This window comes from Coregonus clupeaformis, chromosome 3 (assembly GCF_020615455.1).
Source record: "Coregonus clupeaformis isolate EN_2021a chromosome 3, ASM2061545v1, whole genome shotgun sequence".
NCBI lineage: Eukaryota > Metazoa > Chordata > Actinopteri > Salmoniformes > Salmonidae > Coregonus > Coregonus clupeaformis.
The window spans coordinates 20,103,065-20,128,090 of NC_059194.1; the positions used below are offsets into that span (position 1 = coordinate 20,103,065).

Consider the following 25,026-nt stretch of genomic DNA (forward strand, 5'->3'; position numbering starts at 1 on the left):
GCTCTCTCTCTCTCTCTCGCTCTCTCTCTTTCTTTCTCTATCTCTCTTTGTATCTATCTATCCATCCATCTCTTTCTCCATCTTTCTTTCTCTGTCTTTCTCTGTCTCTCTGTCTCTCTTGCTCTCTCTCTCTCTCTCTCTCTCTCTCTCTCTCTCTCTCTCTCTCTCTCTCTCTCTCTCTCTCTCTCTCTCTCTCTCTCTCTCTCTCTCTCTCTCTCTCGGTCTCCCTTTCCCTCTGTTGATGACAAACGGGTCGCACGCGCTCTAGAGCGGCAGTGTAGATTTCCGCGCGCCAGTTGATGGAAATTGTTCTCTGGAGCAGTTTCGAATCGGTTTCTCTCCTGCTGGCAGTAGACAGCCGCTAACCATCCTTACCAACCTCATCTTGACAAACTTAACTACCTAGTAGCCTAGTCCATCATGGTAACTGCAGTTCTTAGTCTACGCGTTGGACGCTTCGAAGAAAACTAAAACTTCTGTTTTCTCGTGTTTTTAATGTTACAGTTAAATATGCGCGCTTATGTCGCTTGGATTCTCATGTGTGGAGTGACAGGTATGTTTATCCTAATGATATATGTTGCACATCAGTTTGTTAACTCTATAATGTACCAATATTTATTGATGCTACTGTATGGTTTATGCCTGTATTTGATCTGTTTTCCCCTCCAATTCTGGCATTGTTTGCATTTATATTTTATACTGGTTTTCTGGAAGTTTGCTTAGCTTCAACATCTTAGACTTGTATATTGCAATAGATGCAGCTAAATGCAGCCTATACTGTAGCTTTGCTATCGGAAATACTGTGGGACACTTGACAGATGAAATTACTTTTAAATGCTCTATTATGGCATGAAATGAGAAAACCCTGGAAAATCAATTGTTATGGTATATAAATGCCTTCGCAGTTGTAGCCTGGTCTCATGGACTAAACTTAACATAGTAAACGTAAATCCGGGAGATCAAATTAGGATGATATGTTACGTTTTGTGTGGTTACATAAGGGTGGATGGGTGGGCATATAATGCGAACACCTAGCAACCCAAAGGTTATGTGTTCAAATCTCATCACGGACAATTTTAGCAACTTTGCAACTACTTATCATGTTAGCTAACCATAACCATAACCTTAACCCTTTAACCTAACTCCTAACCTTAACCCTGACCTTAAGCCCTAACCCTTAGCCTAGCTAACGTTAGCGTTAGCCACCTAGCCACCTAGCAAATGTTAGCCACAACAAATTGGAATTTGTAACATACGTTTTGCAGATTCGAAACATATTGTACGAATTGCAATTCGTAACATATTGTACATATTGCAAATCGTAACATATCATAAGAATTGTAATCTGTAACATATCAAACAAAACGGAAGTCCAAATCTGGTCTCAGAGCATTTCGTATGATGTTGTATGTAAATCCGAGACACTACTCAACTACTTACTCAACTCTTACCCTACGAGGTCCGGAGCCTGCTGGTTTTCTCTTCTACCTGATAATTCATTGCACCCACCTGGTGTTCCAGGTCTAAATCAGTTCCTGTTTAAAGTGCAATAATGAAAAAACGCAGTGGAACTGGCTTCGAGGTCGAGAGTTGACTTTGAGGGCTCTACATTGCTTGTTTTGTCACATAAATTGAAATTAGGCAAACTAATAGAATTTAGCAACCAGGAAATGGCGGAGCGATTTCTGCATATTGCACCTTTAATGACTGCTGGCTGCTGATGTTTCACATTGAGATATTACATTGCTGTGGTGCTGTTTATGCAGTTTGGAGAGACTCATTTGCAAGGGTTGAGAAATATTATTCTCAGTCATATAAATAATGTATTTTCCCACCATTTGTTTACAAGAGAGCATTGAGGTCATCATGGGACCTTTTTACATAACTGTTCACCTTATTTCAATGATGTGGAATGAACGTCAGTGGAGAATGATATAGAAACCAGCTCCTTTATGATGCTCATACCATCGAGATACATATTGTGGCTCATACACTAAATATAACATGTCAGAATCTTGCCATGGGCTTTTCTCAAATTAGCATGGCAAAGATTTTGGCCCTGAGAGTCATATTCTAAAATTACATTTTCACCACTTGCAGATATCAAACAAATATTGATTAGTAAAATCAATAATTCAACATTACGTATATTGTATGACACATCTGAGAACGTTTGCTTTATTTAATATTTCCATGACAATTGTAGCTTGTTTAAAAGTGATGATCAAGATCATTGAGTAACTTTTGTGCCTGCATGCATCAATTTCATTCAGTGAAATGAGTAATCCAGCTATAAGTGTTGTCAGTCACCACATACGGGCGGCAGGTGGCTTAGTGGGTAAGAGCGTTGTGCCAGTAACCGAAAGGTCGCTGGTTCTAATCCCCGAGCCGACTAGGTGAAAAATCTGTCGATGTGCCCTTGAGCAAGGCACTTAACCCTATTTGCTCCTGTAAGTCGCTCTGGATAAGAGCGTCTGCTAAATGACCAATTATTATTATACCCTAGGTCAGGGGTCATCAACTAGATTCAGCCGTGGGCCCATTTATTTTGAGCGGATGGTCGGGGGGCCGGAACATAATTATAAATCATTTGTACTCTGCAAATTGACGCAAGAATCCCAAACAGATATTGTATTTGACAAAAACATAATAATTTCAAACTTTGATTACATTGGTGCACAATCACAAAACATTAGGAACACCTGCTCTTTCCATGACAGACTGACCAGGTGAATCCAGGTGAAATCTATGATCCCTTATTGATGTTACCTGTTAAATCCACTCCCCTTCATTAGTGTAGATGAAGGGGAGGAGACAGGTTAAAGAAGGATTTTTAAGCCTTGAGACAATGAGACATAGATTGTGTGTGTGTGTGTGCCATTCAGAGTGTGAATGGGTAGGACAAAATATTTAAGTGCCTTTGAATGAGGTATGGTAGTAGGTGCCAGGCACACCTGTTTGAGTGAGTCAAGAACTACACCGCTGCTGTGTTTTTCACGCTCAACAGTTTCTCGTGTGTATCAAGAATGGTCTACCACCCAAAGGACATCCAGCCAACTTGACACAACTGTGGGAAGCATTGAAGTCATCATGGGCCAGCATCCCTGTGGAATGCATTCGACACCTTGTAGAGTCCATGCCCCGATGAATTGAGGCTTTTCTTAGGGCAAAAGGGGGTGAAGCTCAACATTAGGAAGATGTTCCTAATGTTTTGTACACCCTGTGTATGTCTCTATTTATGAGTGGAAATACTTGGGAATAGATTTCCTTAATTAAAATCACTTTGAGATGAATTCCTAGTAATTTTACAGTCTTTTATGTCTAAAATCAAATTGCTCAGAAAACATTGGGGTACACGATCCCTGCCCTAGGCTACGTTAGGCATTGACTGTTCAAAAGTATTTTTTTCTCCTTCTAAATATGACAGTGACTATCTTAAACCCCCTTGTGTCGCGTGTCAATCTAATTAACATAATACAAAGTCCCCATCAAATCTGTCTGTTTAAGCTAGAGATATGTTTTTTTGCATGGCTGCGTCTCAATCCAACGCATCCGCTGATTTCAGCCTTCCGCATCTGAGGTGGAAGGTGGCAGAGCTACAGTCGTGTTTGTCAGACCAGGAGACGTCCTGAAAATCGGTCTTCTCATAAACAATTCTGTAGTCCGAACGGTTTGGGCTCTATGACCCCCACAAGCCCCACGGGACTTGTCTGAAGTCGGTACTGCCAATGTGACAACTTCTGTCTGTAGCGTCCGAACCCCACTATTGAAAGGGTAGATTCTCACGAACACGATGGTGTTCTCCATTCTGCTACGACCCCCACAAGTGTCATAGGACTCGTCTGAAGGTAACCTGGTACCAGTTTAAAAAATTTATGGAAGTAGTTTTGTGGCAACAAAAAAAGGGGTTAAATAAGTTGTAAAAAGTTATATTTCATGGGATTTCCTTTATCTCCTAGATATAGGACAGACACTTCAAAACCTTATTTCTTATGATTTATTTTTTGACTGTCTGTAGCAGTAAAGGCCAAATTCAATATTTTGTCAAATAATGTTTTATATATTTTTATTATACCTACAGGGGTCCTACAATTCTAAATCAAATAGCAAAATGATCCATAGTATGACCATCTTAAAACAATTCTGATAGGCAAGCTCAGATAGGCTAGATCACCCTGTCATGCACTACAGGTGTCACAAATTGATTAAATAAAATGAGCTCCAATTAATTAAAATGATATGCAAATATTTGGGGTGAAAAAAGGTAGACCTCCTACAGTATCCTGACTGACAAGTCAGCCATGTTAGTGACAGGTTGCTCTGCGGCTCAGTGCTGGAAAGGGTCCACATTGACAGATGGACTGAGAGACTGTCAGTTAACATCAGTTGACCAAAATAACTTTGCCACAGGGTTATTTGGGACACTGCAATAGCAGTTTCTTCCTCAAACTTGATCGTTAATGTGCATTGATTTTGTACACAGATCGAGATATTCTTAGTATTGATTCAGATTCATTTGGCATTCATTTGGCATGAAAAAGTCATTGAGCACACAGGCTACATGAAAGGCAGATGTATTTCAAAGTGTCCCATGCAGACTAATTTAAAGTGCTACTTCATTCCCAAAACAAAGTGTCCCATGCAGACTAAGGTAAAGTGCTACTTCATTCCCAAAACAAAGTGTCCCATGCAGACTAAGGTAAAGTGCTACTTAATTCCCAAAATAAAGTGTCCCATGCAGACTAACGTAAAGTGCTACTTCATTCCCAAAACAGTGTCCCATGCAGACTAACGTAAAGTTCTACTTCATTCCCAAAACAAAGTGTCCCATGCAGACTAACGTAAAGTGCTACTTCATTCCCAAAACAAAATGTGTCAATGGTTATTTTACTTTAAACGTTAATGTGAACATGAGTCAGATTTTATTTGGGGTTGATCTGGAACGGCAATGCAACAGATGGCATGGGATGTAGACTCATCTCAACATCGAACCAATTAACATTTAGGAAAATATGGACTTTAAAGTAAAAGTCAAGGTCAAATTAAGTGACAGTAGTTGGTGGGAGGCTGGGGGGGAGGGGGCGACGAGTGAAAGGTACACTTCTTGATTATGTGGTACCTATCTGAATAATCACCCGTATCCGGAGGGATAACTTTATCGAATGCCGAATGCCATCAAATAGTAAGCCACCAACAAAAAAGTAAATATTGTAGCAAATGCATCCCATGACATGTCCAAATAGCACTTGGCTTCTATGATATACTGTATGTGTAATGTATCTGGAAGGACATTGCTCTGTTCTGATACACAGCAGCCTATAGATACAGGGGGATATTTGATGTCAATTTCCGTTGCTTGAAATGGTAATGTTATGCATTGTAAAAAATAAATAAAAATTACCTGCAAATGTTGTTGTTTCAACTAATTATTATTAAGTAACTGGATCCACAGCCTTTTTTAGTTTACTCAACTTTTCGGTCCAAGTGTTACCTGAACTAAAAAATAAATGTTGGCCCAAACTTAGCTCCAACTTAAGAAAACTGTAACAAAAATTCAGTCAATATAAAATTATGTGTTTGCTCAACTTGTCTCATGTTCATTCAACTAGAAATTATTATGTGGGCATCTTAACTAAGGCTGTGGAACTAGTTACACACACAGTGCTTTTAACATACAATGTTTAACTTACATATTTGACACACGTTGACTAAATTGTGCATGTTCATTTATGCAGTAATTATTATTCAACATGTCCTCACCTGTGATTTGAACTCACAACCTCTTGGTACATGGCATTCTGATCGTCCTGCGACGCCACCATGTCTGTGTCAATTAGTAGTTAATCTGACTATTCTCTCATCATTGATTTTATTTACTTATTTAAGCAGTTTTAGGATTTTCTGTATAGTTGTCTAATGTTGGTGGGGCATGTTACTCTGTTTTAAAGTTACTCCTTAATCACTATGATAAATTAAATCATTTTTCTAGAGTGTACTTTTAACAGAGCTGAGAGTTACTTTGAAGTGCAAAGTGTAACAATACAAGTGAAATCAGTTGTTGACACGGTGGCAAAGAAGGAAGATTGGAATGCCGTTAACCAAGAGGTTGTGAGTTCCAATCCCAAGTAAGGAGATGTTGAAAATTAATTACTGTATAAATGAACATGCACAATGTAATCATGTGTGTCAAATATCTAAGTTGTTGTAACTAGTTCCACAGCCTTTTTTAGTTAAGATACCCAAATAATAATTTCTAGTTGAATGAACATATGAGACAATTTGAGCAAACACATCATTATAAGTTGACTGAATTTTTGCCTACGTTTTCTCATGTTGGAGCTAAGTTTAGGCCAACAAATGTTGTTAAACTCTGGCAGCAATTTGACCAAAAAGTTAAGTAAACAAAAAAAAAGGCTGTGGAACTAGTTACATAATAATATTTAGTTGAAACAAGCAGATTTTTTTTACAGTGTGTGGATCTTCCTGTTGACCCTAGTAGAGACACAGATTGATTGCTCTGTCCCTTCACATTTTTCCGAGCCACTACTGTATATGACATGCTCATGTCTCGAAGGGAGAATGTTGGGAAAAGGTTGTCAATGTTAACAGTTTCATCTTGACTGGCATTTACCTTCTCAGGTCAAATGCAATTTTCTGGGATGGTCAGTCAGTATGAATAGACTGGAGTGAGGCTCTTGTGGTTGTAGTTGATGACATTGCCCACGAGCAGCCATGCAATTTGACCGACATGATTGTGTAGCATCGCAACATTGGCGTAGGCCATTCACTGCATCACCTGCCATGTTGGGAACAGATGTTAGATATGAATAGCTTTGCAAGTCTCTTTGAATGAGTTTCCTTGTTGCATCATGCATTGCTGTATCCAGAATGATGTTACTCAAGAGACATGGTTTCAAGAATTGTTAAGGAAACATGCTCTTATTAGCATGGATGAGCAATGACTTCTGAAAGATAATTGATGTATCTCTTCTGAAATGATACGAGACACCAAAAGGACTGCAGTTCTCTTCAGTATGTTGGTGGCTATAGTTTACAGCCGGTAGATTGGTTTTCCTACCTGTGATTTTATCTTAGTGTATAAGCTCTGATGGATGGTTGGAACCATCCTCCTCCTCTAACTGTGTTAGACAACATCAGTACCTCCATGATTGATTTTGAGAGCAGGGAATTTCTCAGAGCGAGTGTGAAACTAGGTCCCTCACTCATGTCTCTGTTGTGATGAAGTGCATGGCTGAGGTTAGCCAAAGCCCTAAGGTTTGCACATGACTTACCATGGCCCTTAACCATGGTCATCTTTACAATACATTTACATTTTAGTCATTTAACAGAAGCAATCAGGGTTAAGTGCCTTGCTCAAAGGCACGTTGACAAAGGCACCTAGTCACCCCAATAAGGCACCTAGTCACCCCAATAAGGCACCTAGTCACCCCAATAAGGCACCTAGTCACCCCAATAAGGCACCTAGTCACCCCAATAAGCACTGAGATGTCACTATCAGGTGTTAGGGTTCATGTAGTCTTCATTCTCATGATCCCAGCGTGATTACGTCAAGACTACTGGGAAAGACGTCATATTTTTGGTTGTTATCTGGTCAGTAAACCATGATGACCATGTGTCAACCATGCCTGACTTAATTGCAACCACTTTTGCCCACTGGGAATATTCATTGGTTACACTCTCTGTGACAAATGTGGGCAAACCAGGTAGAATGCCCATTTTATTGTTGTAAGTGCCTCTCTTGTAAAGCAGTTAGATGCTGGTTGGTTGTACAGCAGTAGCAGCAATATAATCTAAGATGATCCTGCCAACTTGAATTTAAGATGGCTTTGACATAAGGAGCAACACTTCTCCTGGTCCATTGGTGGAATATTGATCAGTATGGCATAAATGAGGCAGTCAGCGGTCAGCAGATTTGCATTGGTTTTTGATTGTTAGTGGAAATTGAGGTTCAAGCCTGCATTGACAAATGCTTCAGTCAGAGCTGTGTGCTTCAGAAACAAATAACTGACTACATACAGTATGATGTGTGGGTATATTTCAGAAACATATAAATGACTAGATACAGTATGATGTGTGGGTCGCTTTGGATAAAAAGCGTCTGCTAAATGGCATATTATTATTATGTGTGGGTATACAGTGGGGAAAAAAAGTATTTAGTCAGCCACCAATTGTGCAAGTTCTCCCACTTAAAAAGATGAGAGAGGCCTGTAATTTTCATCATAGGTACACGTCAACTATGACAGACAAATTGAGAAAAAGAATCCAGAAAATCACATTGTAGGATTTTTAATGAATTTATTTGCAAATTATGGTGGAAAATAAGTATTTGGTCACCTACAAACAAGCAAGATTTCTGGCTCTCACAGACCTGTAACTTCTTCTTTAAGAGGCTCCTCTGTCCTCCACTCGTTACCTGTATTAATGGCACCTGTTTGAACTTGTTATCAGTATAAAAGACACCTGTCCACAACCTCAAACAGTCACACTCCAAACTCCACTATGGCCAAGACCAAAGAGCTGTCAAAGGACACCAGAAACAAAATTGTAGACCTGCACCAGGCTGGGAAGACTGAATCTGCAATAGGTAAGCAGCTTGGTTTGAAGAAATCAACTGTGGGAGCAATTATTAGGAAATGGAAGACATACAAGACCACTGATAATCTCCCTCGATCTGGGGCTCCACGCAAGATCTCAACCCGTGGGGTCAAAATGATCACAAGAACGGTGAGCAAAAATCCCAGAACCACACAGGGGGACCTAGTGAATGACCTGCAGAGAGCTGGGACCAAAGTAACAAAGCCTACCATCAGTAGCACACTACGCCGCCAGGGACTCAAATCCTGCAGTGCCAGACGTGTCCCCCTACTTAAGCCAGTACATGTCCAGGCCCGTCTGAAGTTTGCTAGAGTGCATTTGGATGATCCAGAAGAGGATTGGGAGAATGTCATATGGTCAGATGAAACCAAAATATAACTTTTTGGTAAAAACTCAACTCGTCGTGTTTGGAGGACAAAGAATGATGAGTTGCATCCGAAGAACACCATACCTACTGTGAAGCATGGGGGTGGAAACATCATGCTTTGGGGCTGTTTTTCTGCAAAGGGACCAGGACGACTGATCCGTGTAAAGGAAAGAATGAATGGGGCCATGTATCGTGAGATTTTGAGTGAAAACCTCCTTCCATCAGCAAGGGCATTGAAGATGAAATGTGGCTGGGTCTTTCAGCATGACAATGATCCCAAACACACCGCCCGGGCAACGAAGGAGTGGCTTCGTAAGAAGCATTTCAAGGTCCTGGAGTGGCCTAGCCAGTCTCCAGATCTCAACCCCATAGAAAATCTTTGGAGGGAGTTGAAAGTCCGTGTTGCCCAGCGACAGCCCCAAAACATCACTGCTATAGAGGAGATCTGCATGGAGGAATGGGCCAAAATACCAGCAACAGTGTGTGAAAACCTTACAGAAAACGTTTGACCTGTGTCATTGCCAACAAAGGGTATATAACAAAGTATTGAGAAACTTGTTATTGACCAAATACTTATTTTCCACCATCATTTGCAAATAAATTCATTAAAAATCCTACAATGTGATTTTCTGGATTTTTTTTTCTCATTTTGTCTGTCATAGTTGACGTGTACCTATGATGAAAATTACAGGCCTCTCTCATCTTTTTAAGTGGGAGAACTTGCACAATTGGTGGCTGACTAAATACTTTTTTTCCCCCACTGTATTTGAGAAACATATAACTGACTACAATATAATATGTGGGTATATTTCAGAAACATATAACTGACTACAGTATAATGTGTGGGTGTATTTCAGAAACATATAACTGACTACAGTATGATGTGTGGGTATATTTCAGAAACATCTAACTGACTAGATACAGTATGATGTGTGGGTATATTTCAGAAACATCTGACTACAGTATAATGTGTGGGTATATTTCAGAAACATATAACTGACTACAGTATAATGTGTGGGTATATTTCAGAAACATATAACTGACTAGATACAGTATGATGTGTGGGTATATTTCAGAAACATATAACTGACTACAGTATAATGTGGGGGTATATTTCAGAAACATATAACTGACTAGATACTGTATGATGTATGGGTATATTTCAGAAACATATAACTGACTAGATACAGTATGATGTGTGGGTATATTTCAGAAACATATAACTGACTAGATACAGTATGATGTGTGGGTATATTTCAGAAGCAAAAAAGCAGTGGGGGGCCTTTGCATGTAAAAGTGCACCCGTTTAGTTTGATTATCATGGAAGCAGATAAAAGATGGTGGATATGTTCCCCTGTTGCATTATGCAACTAGCCTATACTCCAGAGAGCACATGAACACTCTGAACTAAGAATAAATCATATCTGTGAACTGAACACCATGGAAGCCCTGTTAATATTTCATATTTCATACATTTTCAGAATTGACTGCTAATTGAAACATTGATAGGAAAATGCTCAAGTGTTTTGGACAAACCCATCCAGAGCTCACTGACTGATGAGCTAGCTCCCCTTGGGTGGACAATACTGCAAGATGTTTACTTTCATCATTTTTAGAGGGCTCTTATAATATTATATGTTTCCACTAAGGAAATACACCAACTTTAAAATTAGCAACCACTCTTTAATTTTCCCTGGTGTTATAATGTGTTCCCATTCCCCACTTATAATATGTCTTCCCATTCCCCACTTATAATATGTTTTTCCCATTCCCCACTCAATGAGAAACACCGACTTTGAAACACGGCTCTTGAATTTTCAGCAGGAACTTCGTTCAACGTCTCGGAGGAGAAGACGGACTGCCCCCTAGGATATTTCCCTTGTGGCAACCTGAGCATGTGTCTGCCCCAGCTCATGCACTGCAACGGCGTCGATGACTGTGGAAATGAAGCGGACGAGGAGAACTGTGGTGAGTCGTCAGTTTATTCATTAATGTGTCAAACTCCAGTCCTGGAGGGCCGAGTGTCTGGGGATTTTACTCCTCCTTTGTAGTTGATTGATCAATTAAGGTCACTGATTAGTTAGCCACTCCCCTAACCTGGTTGTCTAGGTCTGTTGGAATGAAATAACAAAAACCAGCAGACACATGGCCCTCCTGGACCAGCAGACACACGGCCCTCCACGAATTAAGTTTGACACCCCTGATTTATTGATTCATTTATTATAAGTAATTGTATTCTGACTGTGCTCACTTTGATCCTTGCACTCCAGACTTTGATATTTGGATATTTGATAATAAAATGTGGCGGTGCATCAGATGTGAGAATGAACGGGGTTTCTGTGAACTTTTCCATCAAGGAAATCAGGATTATAATAAGCAAGAAGCCAGTAGTTGCACCTGCAAGACATAATTAAGTGTCACAATCAATCAAAGCAAAGTAGAAACGTGCTAGCAAATGGTAGAGAAATATGAATAGCCTAACTATACATTTGTTTAGAATGGCTTGTATCCTGGCTCTATGTCAGTGTATGGTAAGTCAAGTACTGAAGTCAGTGATTCCCCTAGATGAATTTTTAAAAGTTATATGTTCAAGCAATAAGAATAAATCGAACAAATAACATTTATATTGTCAGCATACAGAAGGTCAGTTCTGTTGACTTTTAAAACCACTCCTTTTTCCGGTATAAATAACTGCAGGAAACCCGTAAATTATAATGAATTATTTATACGGAGAGCATGGTGTGAAATGGAACTGTTAAATTACATGCGATGTCTAAATCTGTAGGAGCGCAGTTCCCAATGCATGTAGACCTATCATCTCATCATGGTCACTTTTTTTCTTGTGACAGGTAGACCTCCATTTGCTGCAGCATAGTCTATGCTACAGTATTATAAAGACTGAATGCGTGTCTAATTTACCCATCTCCACCTGGCTTTCGGAGGTCACCTAGTTTTTTCATTGTAAATATTATAATTTTTTTAAACAGCCTATCACTCGAATATCGTTGCTTTAAATCAGTGCACATGTGAGCACTCTCTCGCAGTCTTTCTCTCTCTCAATCAACTCCATTCAAATTGAATCCAAAATAGAAAATCCTGATCTAGATTGATATATATCTCTATATACAGTGCCTTGCAAAAGTATTCATCCCCCTTGGCGTTTTTCCTATTTTGTTGCATTACAATCTGTAATTTTAAATGGATTTTTATTTGGATTTCATGTAATGGACATACACAAAATAGTCCAAATTGGTGAAGTGAAATGAAAAAAAAAAGAAATAACGGAAAAGTGGTGCGTGCATATGTACAGTGGGGAGAACAAGTATTTGATACACTGCCGATTTTGCAGGTTTTCCTACTTACAAAGCATGTAGAGGTCTGTCATTTTTATCATAGGTACACTTCAACTGTGAGAGACGGAATCTAAAAATCAAAAATCAAAAATCCAGAAAATCACATTGTATGATTTTTAAGTAATTAATGTGCATTTTATTGCATGACATAAGTATTTGATACATCAGAAAAGCAGAACTTAATATTTGGTACAGAAACCTTTGTTTGCAATTACAGAGATCATACGTTTCCTGTAGGTCTTGACCAGGTTTGCACACACTGCAGCAGGGATTTTGGCCCACTCCTCCATACAGACCTTCTCCAGATCCTTCAGGTTTCGGGGCTGTCACTGGGCAATACGGACTTTCAGCTCCTTCCAAAGATTTTCTATTGGGTTCAGGTCTGGAGACTGGCTAGGCCACTCCAGGACCTTGAGATGCTTCTTACGGAGCCACTCCTTAGTTGCCCTGGCTGTGTGTTTCGGGTCGTTGTCATGCTGGAAGACCAGCCACGACCCATCTTCAATGCTCTTAATGACGGAAGGAGGTTGTTGGCCAAGATCTCGCGATACATGGCCCCATTCATCCTCCCCTCAATACGGCGCAGTCGTCCTGTCCCCTTTGCAGAAAAGCATCCCCAAAGAATGATGTTTCCACCTCCATGCTTCACGGTTGGGATGGTGTTCTTGGGGTTGTACTCATCCTTCTTCTTCCTCCAAACACGGCGAGTGGAGTTTAGATCAAAAAGCTCTATTTTTGTCTCATCAGACCACATGACCTTCTCCCATTCCTCCTCTGGATCATCCAGATGGTCATTGGCAAACTTCAGACGGGCCTGGACATGCGCTGGCTTGAGCAGGGGGACCTTGCGTGCGCTGCAGGATTTTAATCCATGACGGCGTGGTGTGTTACTAATGGTTTTCTTTGAGACTGTGGTCCCAGCTCTCTTCAGGTCATTGACCAGGTCCTGCCGTGTAGTTCTGGGCTGATCCCTCACCTTACTCATGATCATTGATGCCCCACAAGGTGAGATCTTGCATGGAGCCCCAGACCGAGGGTGATTGACCGTCATCTTGAACTTCTTCCATTTTCTAATAATTGCGCCAACAGTTGTTGCCTTCTCACCAAGCTGCTTGCCTATTGTCTTGTAGCCCATCCTAGCCTTGTGCAGGTCTACAATTTTATCCCTGATGTCCTTACACAGCTCTCTGTTCTTGGCCATTGTGGAGAGGTTGGAGTCTGTTTGATTGAGTGTGTGGACAGGTGTCTTTTATACAGGTAACGAGTTCAAACAGGTGCAGTTAATACAGGTAATGAGTGGAGAACAGGAGGGCTTCTTAAAGAAAAACTAACAGGTCTGTGAGAGCCGGAATTCTTACTGGTTGGTAGGTGATCAAATACTTATGTCATGCAATAAAATGCAAATTAATTACTTAAAAATCATACAATGTGATTTTCTGGATTTTTGTTTTAGATTCCGTCTCTCACAGTTGAAGTGTACCTATGATAAAAATTACAGACCTCTACATGCTTTGTAAGTAGGAAAACCTGCAAAATTGGCAGTGTATCAAAGACTTGTTCTCCCCACTGTATTCACCCCCTTTGCTATGAAGCCCCTAAATAAGATCTGGTGCAACAAATTACCTTCAGTCACATAATTAGTTAAATAAAGTCCACCTTTGTGCAATCTACGGCAACTGCACCGCCCGCAACCGCAGGGCTCTCCAGAGGGTGGTGCGGTCTGCCGAACGCATTACCGGGGGCAAACTACCCTCCCTCCAGGACACCTACAGCACCCAATATCACAGGAAGGCCAAAAAGATCATCAAGGACATCAACCATCTGAGCCACTGCCTGTTCACCCTGCTATCATCCAGAAGGCAAGGTCAGTACAGGTGCATCAAAGCTGAGGCAGAGAGAATGAAAAACAGCTTTGATCTCAAGGCCATCAGACTGCCATCACTAGCACACTAGAGGCTGCTGCTGCCTATTGAAATCACTGGCCACTTTAAGAAATGGAACACTAGTCACTTTAATAATGTTTACATATCTTATATTACTCATCTCATATGTATATACTGTATTCTATAATATTCTACTGTATTTTAGTCCATGCCACCCTGTAATTGCTTGTCCATATATGTATATATTCTTAAATTCCATTCCTTACTTAGATTTGTGTGTATCGGGTATATGTTGTTAAATTGTTAGATATTACTTGTTAGATATTACTGCACTGTCAGAGCTAGAAGCACAAGCATTTCGCTACACCCGCAATAACATCTGGTAAACACGTGTATGTGACAAATACAATTTGATTTGATTTGAATCTAAGTGTCACATGATCTCAGTATATATACACCTGTTCTGAAAGGCCCCAGAGTCTACAACACCACTAAGCAAGGGGCACCATCAAGCAAGCGGCACCATGAAGACCAAGGAGGTCTCCAAACAGGTCAGGGACAAAGTTGTGGAGAAGTACAGATCAGGGTTGGGTTATAAAAACATATCCGAAACGTTGAACATCCCACGGAGCACCATTAAATCCATTATTAAAAAATTGAAAGAATATGGCACCACAACAAGCCTGCCAAGAGAGGGCCGCCCACCAAAACTCACGGACCAGGCAAGGAGGGCATTAATCAGAGAGGCAACAAAGAGACCAAATATAACCCTGAAGGAGCTGCAAAGTTCCACAGCGGAGATTGGAGTATCTGTCCATAGGACCACTTTAAGCCGTACACTCCACAGAGCTGGGCTTTACGGAAGAGTGGCCAGAAAAAAGCCATTGCTTTTTTTGCTGAACGTTAAATACAGCAGTCAATAGAACTCACGGGTAGTTTGAAAGAAAAGTGAATGCGCGATGGCGGTAGGCTATAGCAGTTATTTATTCAGACCCATAACCATTCAATCTTTGTGAAGAGAAGTGAAAGCCTTCTGCATCTAATTTAGTCCTATATGATTCAGGGATGTCATTAGCATGATGAAGATGAGGACAACGAAACATATTCATTTAACTGTTGAAAGCGAGGAAGGAATGGAGCAACAATAGGGAGAGAAAGAGCCTACTAGGCTAATACTGTAACATTAGAGGGAAATATGATTAAAGGTATATACAGTGCCAGTCAAAAGTTTGGACACACCTACTCGTTTTTCTTTATTTTTACTATTTTCTACATTGTAGAATAATAGTGAAGACATCACACAATTGGCCCAGCGTCGTCCGGGTTTGGCCGGTGTAGGCCGTCATTGAAAATAAGAATTTGTTCTTAACTGACTTGCCTAGTTAAATAAAGGTAAAATAAAAATAAAAATAAAAAATAAATAAAAATCTGTGAAATAACACATATGGAATCATGTAGTAACCAAAGAAGTGTTAAACAAATCAAAATATATTTTATATTAGAGATTCTTCAAATAGCCACCATTTGCCTTGATGATGGCTTTGCACATATAATACAGTCCATATAATACAGTATAATACAATACAGTAATACAGTTCACACTCAAAAAGATGAGCCTAGTGGAGCTAGTTTCATTTATTTACCCAAGAGAGCATATAGCTAGCTACATCTATGGGCTTTTATGTTTTTCTGTTGTGCATAATGTGCAGTAGCCTATATCATACAGTATACAGTATGTATTGGATAACGGCACAATCATTTAGGCTTTTTTGGGCTTGGGCTCATTAAACGTCAATAATGTAGGGTTCATAAAATGTATTTACTGTATAGCTCATCATGCTCAGGTTGCATCAGGTTTGAATTTTCATGCTCATCAAAGCTCTAATCAAATCCAGACATATTTGTATGGTTTATAATGCTTTTGAATGACACTTCCGGTTTTGGTGGGAAAAACTGTGAGAAAAGTGATTTATTCTCGGGATGGAACATTTGTAAAATACCAGAAAATATTCAAACCTGATGCACACCCAAGTGGGCTAATCATAAGCTAGATCCCAAAGTCCAAACACGATCTTGTTACTAGATACCAACATATTGATGACAACTTGCAACAGTGAATATATTGTAGGCCTAACTGTGACACTCCCAACTTGAATGCGCCTTAATAGGAATATGTATTTATTTCATAGAATGCACAACAACAAGTTGACTAGGGGTGCGTTTGTAAATTCACTCTGGCTATCTACTCCGATTTCAGAGCAGTCTCGTCTGAGTGTGCCAGAGCGCAGAATAACTGATACATTTACGAACGCGCAACACCCGTTGAATATGACCGGTGTCAGTAAACGTCTGCAAAAAAATTTAATTCAATTGTTGCCAGCAGCACAGTTACAGTCACCAATGCTCTAGATAACATGAAAACAGCCTAACCAGCTCTGCTAGGGCGAGTAAAATGGTCAGAGTGAGGTGTTCTCTCATTTGTGTCTGGAAGTAGCTAGCTAGCAAGCTAGCTAACTTTAGCCAGTTAGCTTGGGTGCTTGACTTCCGTTTTGAGGAACGCTCGGATCAACCCTTCTCTTCGGCCAGATCATCCAGTGTCAATCGTGCAGTATGCTCGCTGAACGCTCCGAGAGCTAAATGCTCTGAATTTACGAAAGGACAATCTGACAACTCTCTGAATTTATGAACACACTCTGAGTGCACTCTGGCACTCCAGAGTGAATTTACGAACGCACCCTAGTTAAATAGCTAGGAAAACTATTATACTGTGTGGTTGTCTGATTTTGCTGTTCATTAATCATCTTGTTGGCAGAGGAGAAGTAAATGTGGACAGTTCTGGAGAAGAAACTATTTAAAGTTGACCAAGACAAGGATGCAAGATGAAGCTTCACTTTCTTATGTTGTCAGTCAGCAGTGGTGTAAAGTACTTAATTAAAAATACTTTAAAGTACTACTTAAGTAGTTTTTTGGGGTATCTGTACTTTACTTTACTATTTATATTTTTGACAACTTTTACTTTTACTCCACTACATCCCTAAAGAAAATAATGTACTTTCCACATTTTCCCTGACACCCAAAAGTACTCATTACATTTTGAATGCTTAGCAGGACAGGACAATTGTCCAGTTCACGCACTTAAAAAGAAAATCCCTGGTCATCCCTGCTGCATCTGGTCTGGCGGACTCACTAAACATAAATGCTTTGTTTGTCAATTATGTCTGAGTGTTGGAGTGTGCCCCTGGCTATCCGTAAATAAAAAAACACAAGAAAATCGTGATGTCTGGTTTGCTTAATATAAGGATTTTGAAATGATTTATTCTTTTACTTTTGGTACTTAAGTACATTTTAGCAATTACATTTACTTTTGATACTTAAGTATATTTCAAACCAAATACTTTTAGACTTTTACTCAAGTAGTATTTTACTGGGTGACTTTCACTTTTACTTGAGTCATTTTATATAATAATAATATGCCATTTAGCAGACGCTTTTATCCAAAGCGACTTACAGTCATGCGTGCATACATTTTTTTTTTTTTGTGTGTATGGGTGGTCCCGGGGATCGAACCCACTACCTTGGCGTTACAAGCGCCGTGCTCTACCAGCTGAGCTACAGAGGACCACTATTAAGGTATCTTTACTTTTACTCAAGTATGACAATTGGGTACTTTTTCGACCACTGTCAGTCAGTAGCTGGGTCGTTCTTGAATTGTGGTGGCATTTGGGCATGGCTTTTGGGGAAAAATTAAGATATTTTTTCAGGATTCTTTTTGGTTTAAATGTATTTGGGTACATCTTCCCATTCTAAATCAACTAATATGTTAGCTTAATGACTTTAAATAATTACCATTAGTATAACATTGTGCCACCAGTAGGAGTAGTAACACCAATGATGGTAACACCAATGACACATTTTAGGTTATTGAGGATTTTCTTAAATGGAGACCAAAGATGCTCAAATCTAAGGTCATTAACCATTTTAAAAGGATTTACTAAAGTGATAGGATTAATAATTTTTCTCACGATGTTATTGCCCTTCATTTAAATTGAGAAACACCAAGTGGCACTTTGGATTTAGACACACAATTGTCAATAGAATCTTCAAATTTATAACATACTTAAAGGGTGTGATTAGCTAATACTTTTATTTAATATAGACCCCTCCCCCGATAACAGTTTGCCCCTGAGGGAATGCTCACTCACTCACTCATCCCCGTCACGCCGGCTGGCGCATACACTCATAGAAAAAGAGGTGCTATCTAGAACCTAAAAGACCCTTTGAAGAACCCTTTTTGGTTCCAGGTAGAACCCTTTTGGGTTCAGTGTAGAAGCCTTTCCACAGAGGGTTCTACATGAAACCAAAAAGGCTTCTCCTATGGGAACAGCCGAAGAACCCTTTTGGAACCCTTTTTTCTAAGAGTGTAAGGCAGCAACAAAGGCACTCCCATTTCTGTCTGTCTCTGGCCATCTTCTCCACCGTGCCCCAGCTCTGCTGATGTTGACGCAGTCTATTGCCAGGTTGAAGAGTAAGGCTGACATCACACAACCTTGACGAACTCCATACTTCACAGCAAAGCTTGTGTTGTTCGTTCACAGAGTGAACAAAAAGTTGCTGTAGAACTGTTTTATAATGTTATTAACATGGGTGGGGATTCCATAAATTCTTGTGTGTTGATTTTTCTGTACTGTTCTTTTTCAGGTCCCTTCTTTCCTCTATCATTTCCCATGTTTCGGGGGTGATCCATTCCTTGCGTAGCCTTCTTCTGTCCTATGGTTTTCTTCCTGCTTTCACTGTAAGCTTTAACCACTTTCTCCTACTTCCTGTCTATATTCCCCTCAGGCTCCTCCTCATCTTCTTCATCTGTGTTGTTTGAAAGGGCTTGATACTTGTTGTGAACTTGCATTATGAAGGTTTTCTTGACGGTTTGGTCCATCAGCATGCCAACATCAAATCCTGTTGTTCCTTTTGTTGGTGGTCCTGAACGATTCAGCTTTAGTTTGATGTCGGCAGTCACAAGATGGTGGTCACTGGCGACATCTGCCCCCCTTCGCACCTTGACGTCCCTCAGCGAGCTTCTACACTTGCCGTTGATGATCAGGTGGTCAAGCTGGTTCTTGTCTCTTCCATTAGGAGAGTACCAATTTCAGCTTGCGGATATTCTTGTGGGGAAACAGGTTGCCACCTATCACCAGGTTATTTGTGATGCAGAATGTTAACAGTCTCTCACTGTTGTCATTCCTCTCTCCACAACTGTGCTTCCCCATTGTTCAGGTCTACAATGACGAGAAGCAGATGTCTTCTCTACTTCAGATTGGAGGGTGTTATAGAACAGATATGTATCTTCATCTTTGGCATTGTTTGTGGAAGCATAACATTGGATTATTGTTAGTTTGGTATGTTGTCCATTGAGTCTGGCTTTTGTCATTCTGCTGCTGATTGGTTTCCATTCCATCCGAGTTTTCTCTATACCATTCTGTAGGATGATGGTGATACCTTCACAATGTTGTCCGTCCTCCCGTCCAGAGTGTAGTACTGTTTCTCCAGTGGATCCAGAGCTAGTCCACCTGGCTTCACTCACCTCCAGGATCTGTAGCTTGTATCCCCTCATTTCGCTGGTAACCTGTGCCAGCTTTCTGGACTCAAACATTGTTTGAACATTCTATAAGCCAACGCGCAGTTTGTCTTTGGTGTTCAGTGCTCCCATCTTAACGTTAGCAGTTCCCCCGTAGGCTTTCACTGATGGCGGTCATACAAGTCTGGGACTCTGGAAGATCTTCACATCCAGTTGTAGAATTGTCATTTGTTGCTGTTTCTGTAGCACAAGGGTTTTACGGGATGGGGTTGCTAGCCCCATGCCCAGCCATCCACAATTTCTGGTTTTGGGAGATTTTAGAGTTGATTTGTTAGTCCTCTCCCATAGCCTTTTGTCTTCCTGGTGATGGATTACAGTCTCATACCACATGAGACCAGACAGGCTTTGGGTCGTGTACAAGCTGCTCCAGTGTATCAAGCTCAACCAACTCCTGCTACTGTGTAGTTAAAGCTATAACCGAAAGTTTGGTTTTAGCAATTGACACCTGCAGCGTGAGACAGGAGGTAATGCTCAAAGTCCTTTTTTATCTTTGTAATGATTGATTTTCAAGGCGATAACACCAATGACATAAAACTGAGGGACAGACATTATACTAGTGTAAGGTAATGTGTACAGTTATTACTATGAAATTATTAATGGGGCACCAGTTCAGTTATTGGACAAAAATAGTATTGTAAGAAGACCTGACCTATGAGTTATTTTAGTAATATCTCTAGAACAGGGTTTCCCGAACTCGGTCCTGGGCCCCCTCAAACGTGCACCCAGGGTGGGCCCCAGGACCGAGTTTGGGAAACCCTGCTCTATAAGACTACAATTAGAACAATAGTAATAATTGACTTATCTGAAGGTATTAATTCTTTGAGAATCAATTGGAGTTCTTTCCCAGAATAACAAGACAAACACATTTTCTTTATACAATCAACATTTAATAACACAAATCAAAATATTTACAAACATAATGAGAATGATCATGAAAAGGTAGGAAATAGAATGAAAGACAAGAGGTGAAGACTTGGAGATCCTGTTGTCTGTTGTGGCTTCTTGATTGTTCAGGCCGCATAGAGGAGAACAAAGGAAGTAGATGGCTGTGTGTCCTTTCTGGTTGAGTTGGGGTTCCTCCTTCAAGTGGCTCCTTTGGTCCTGAGTTAGTGTCCTTATGCTTGTTGCTGTTCTCTGTTGGCTCCTTGCTTGAGTTGCAGAAGCTCTAATTGTCTTCCCATTCTTTCCTTGAAGGTTAGCTTATTAAGTGTACCGTTCAGGTTACAATAGCTCTTCTTCTGAGATGAAGTCTTCTTCTAAGCCTGTTAAGTGCGTGGGCATAGGGCTGTTTCGGTAACCGTATTACTGCCAGACCGGCAGTCATGAGTCGTTGAGTCACGATAATCTTCTCTTATGCACTCTGGATATGCATTGGTAGTACCCAACTCGCTAACGCCCATCAGCTACCCATCTGGTACTCAGCGCTCTATTGTCACTCTAACCACTCTGATATCAATGCAAAATGCAATCAGAAATCACATCAAACACTTATCATCAAAACAGTATCATGCTTTTAAAACTCACCTCACTGTGATCAATCAATTTGAAGAAAGAAGTTCAACAACAGGTTGAAACTGAGTGGAAAACATGGTCGTTGTGGATGTTGTTTCAAATCCAAACACAATAAAATGGACAGCGCTTTCTAAGATGATTATTAATTCAAAATGCCCATACACATATTAGAGCTTCAGCATATGCATATGCCTGCCTATATATGAGCCCAAGGCCGAATTTTTTTTCCTGAATTAAAATCATTATTGTGCCTTTATACAATACATAGCCTAATAACCTAATAGCCTACTGCATATTACACACAGCAAACAATACAATAAAAATAAACATAGATTTAAGATGTCTTTGGTACATAATTGGTCTAACCTATACAAAATTAAACAAATTATAGTAATCGCCTTTGAGTGTGGACTGTATTATTATGCATACTTGATGGACTGGTTACCTTATGCTACGATCCAAACTTTCTATGCATGAGTCTGGGACAGAACTTATAGCCCTAGGCGATTTTTTTATTTTATTTCACCTTTATTTAACCAGGTAAGCCAGTTGAGAACAAGTTATCATTTACAACTGCGACCTGGCCAAGATAAAGCAAAGCAGTGCGGTACAAACAACAACACAGAGTTACATATGGAATAAACTAAACGTACAGTCAATAACACAATAGAAAATCTATATACAGTGTGTGCAAATGTAGTAAGTTATGGAGGTAAGGCAATAAATAGGCCATAGTGCAAAATAATTACAATTATAATTTAGTATTAACATTGGAGCGATAGATGTGCAGAAGATGATGTGCAAATAGAGATTATATTTTATTCAGCTTAGGTCAATTATATTGTACTTACTATAAAATCATATAATATAAAATAATGGCACTTATAAGCATATCTTGTCTGCTAAATGAAGAAGCCTACAACCTACGGCATGGCGCATAGCCAGATAACATACAGTAGATGGACTCATTCTGTTCTTCTGAATACATTTTCTTCATATCATCATGCTTCTTTAGACCTGCCTAAAATATATAATGGATTTATCGTGTATATTAAATGGATTTATTATACTTTTTAAACATGTAGATATTCCAAAGGTGCGCATGAGCTTGTATGCATGGAGGCCTGGAGATGCTAAACGTGTTTATGTTAATTCGCGGGCAATTACCGTGAGACCGGCATTCATTTGCATGACAGCAACCGGCTGACAAAATGTCATGACCGCCACAGCCCTACATGGGCACTTCTGTTCCAATTTCTAGATTGCAGGTACTATTCCCTAAAAGGTACTTTTTCCCTAACTTATCAGTTACCAGTTCTGGCCATTAAAGGCAAAGGTCCAGGCCCTGTGGGCGGGCTGCTGGAGATGGAGGTCCTTCTCCCTCCTTTGGGTCCAGACTTAAGAGTGTAAGAGAGAGGGGAGCAATACTTTTCTAGTCCTGCTAGGTCACATGGTATCACCCCCTAGGTGTCGAGAGACATTTTTACGACCCATTGTCTTGGAGGTAGAGAAAGTATTTTCGGGAGAAAAACTGACGTTGGTTAAGGTCAATTCAACATCATGTTCAGCATTGTTCGACATATGACATTCAAACGACACATTGTTGTCCATTGTTGATAGTAGTCATAACATCAGTGGCGACCCATCATTTAGCAAAAAACAATAAAACATTGTTTTTTTGGTGTGCCTGTTTTGCATTTTATTTTGGCATTAATACGTGTCACATATCAGTTTGCAAACAATGTAAAACATTTTTTTTTACAACAATTAGTTAATAAAGCCGCATACAAACATGGTCTCTTTTTTGCTTTCTTGAGTAAGGCAGCTCCAAAATGCAGGTGTTTCAGCCTAGCTCAGAGCTTTCTGTGGTGGTGGGGCAGCCAGCGGAAAATACGTAGCGTAGGGGTTGGTAATGTTCTCTAGTTGCGCCGTGATTGGCTCAGTGTTCTGTCACTCATGGGGACACTACGTCACTGCCAAATCTAAGGGTAGAGCTCGAAAATTCAAGCCCCTTGGGTGCTGCCATAGAGTTACATTAGAAGTGCCCAGCCAAGAAGGCTCAAGATCATTGGCCACAGATAAAAGGACTTCAAATCACGTTATATATCTACAGTAGCTTTGATTGGACTAATCATGTCAAAATCATACTTTCAAAATCTTAGCTAGCAGTCATCATCATGAATCAAGTCGACAATCTACTGGCAAATCCTTTTTAATCCTTGTCATATGAAGAGAAATAATGAAGAGAAATTATAGATAAAACGTATCGGTGCTCATCGGCCATTGGACATAAACATTACACAACAAGTTGGAAATCGCAAATTCAACAATGAGTGGTTTGGAAGGAATCAGTGGCTAACTGCAAGCATTGCAAAGCAATCACTAACCTGCTATTCAGTAGAGTGGTTGTGTGGTCCCAATTCTGGGTTTAAGGTCTCTTTCCAAACTTAAAATGATAAACGTTCCACATTGGCCATGCTGTCAATCCAGCATGATTTCTGTCGCGCTCAAAACAACTGTTAACTCGGAACTGGGAAATCGGACTTCAGTGAGTTCAAGACAACTGGGAACTCTGGGAAAAATACATTTTTAACGGTCATCCAACTCGCAATTGTAAGTCGGGAACTTGGGCCTCTTTCTAGAGCTACGACCTGAAGATCACTGACGTCATCAGGATTCAACCTTCTTTTTTTCCAAGTTCCCAGTTGTCTTGAAAGCACCATAAATTCAGAGAATGCCAGACTTTGATGACAAAGTTTGATGCCAAAATTTGCCCACGAAGGACCGCCGCGCCACCTTCCTGTTCAAGTGAGTACAGCACAACAAGGTGTGTCCAAAAATGTCTTGTATGCTGCTGCATAAAGGATGTAATATGCCAGGAAGATATGTATACTGTAGCTTAGAAAGTAATACTAAGTGTATGTTGTGTAGTAAGCTGTTAGTAGCCCATGTGCCTCACCCTAATAATTTGGTCTATTTTCCCCTCTTAATTTCACTTACTGTTCTGACTTGGTGGTGCACATGTAGCCTATAACCTTTCGGGCTTGAACGCAGCCCGCGACGCGGTTAGCCATTGTGGCTGGGACCACGGATTGTCCCGGGTTTGTGGCTGTCTAGATCCCTGCTGTTTGTTGTTGTTTTCAATCTTCCCTGTTACCTGCCCTGTCTGGAACTGTGAGAGTAACAGTGTAACCTACGTTGCTAGCCACCATGACAAAGACCAAAGCAGGCGGGAGTACCGTTGAGGACAGTGGTGTCTCTCTATCACAGGTGAAGGATCTTTTAAATGAACAAGAATAGTTCTACAAGCAGTTGTTACAACAACAAGAAAATAGCTTCAAGTGTTTTGTCCAAATACTGGTGGAGTCAACTAATAAAATAATGGATGAGTTTAAACAGGAGAACGGCAAGATGACAGCAATCTGTAAGTCATTGAGAGAGGACATCAGTTCTGTGTGAGAATCCATTATAATAATAATATAATAATCAGATTATCTTCCTCAAAGAGGAGTATCCTGAAACTGTGCGCCATAAGAGGAAATAACTTATCCCAGCAACGAAAGCTGCCAGAGTGTGTGGGGACATTGCTTACATCCGCTATGACAGGGTCATTGTTCACCCTCCCTTCCAAAATTCTGGAAGGGATGAGAGAGCCAGGCCTAT

The 25,026-nt window shown here is 40.3% G+C and overlaps 1 protein-coding gene across 1 annotated transcript in view; it reads left to right on the forward strand.

Moving 5' to 3' along the window:
* Window positions 1-296: 296 nt before the first annotated feature.
* Window positions 297-25,026, forward strand: part of rxfp1 (relaxin family peptide receptor 1) — an 87,968-nt gene continuing 63,238 nt past the window's right edge. Inside the window, exons 1-2 of the mRNA XM_041850429.1 lie at window positions 297-553; window positions 10,805-10,951. Coding sequence (XP_041706363.1) covers window positions 496-553; window positions 10,805-10,951 — 205 coding nt within the window. The 5' untranslated portion in view covers window positions 297-495. The remainder of the gene's footprint in view (window positions 554-10,804; window positions 10,952-25,026) is intronic.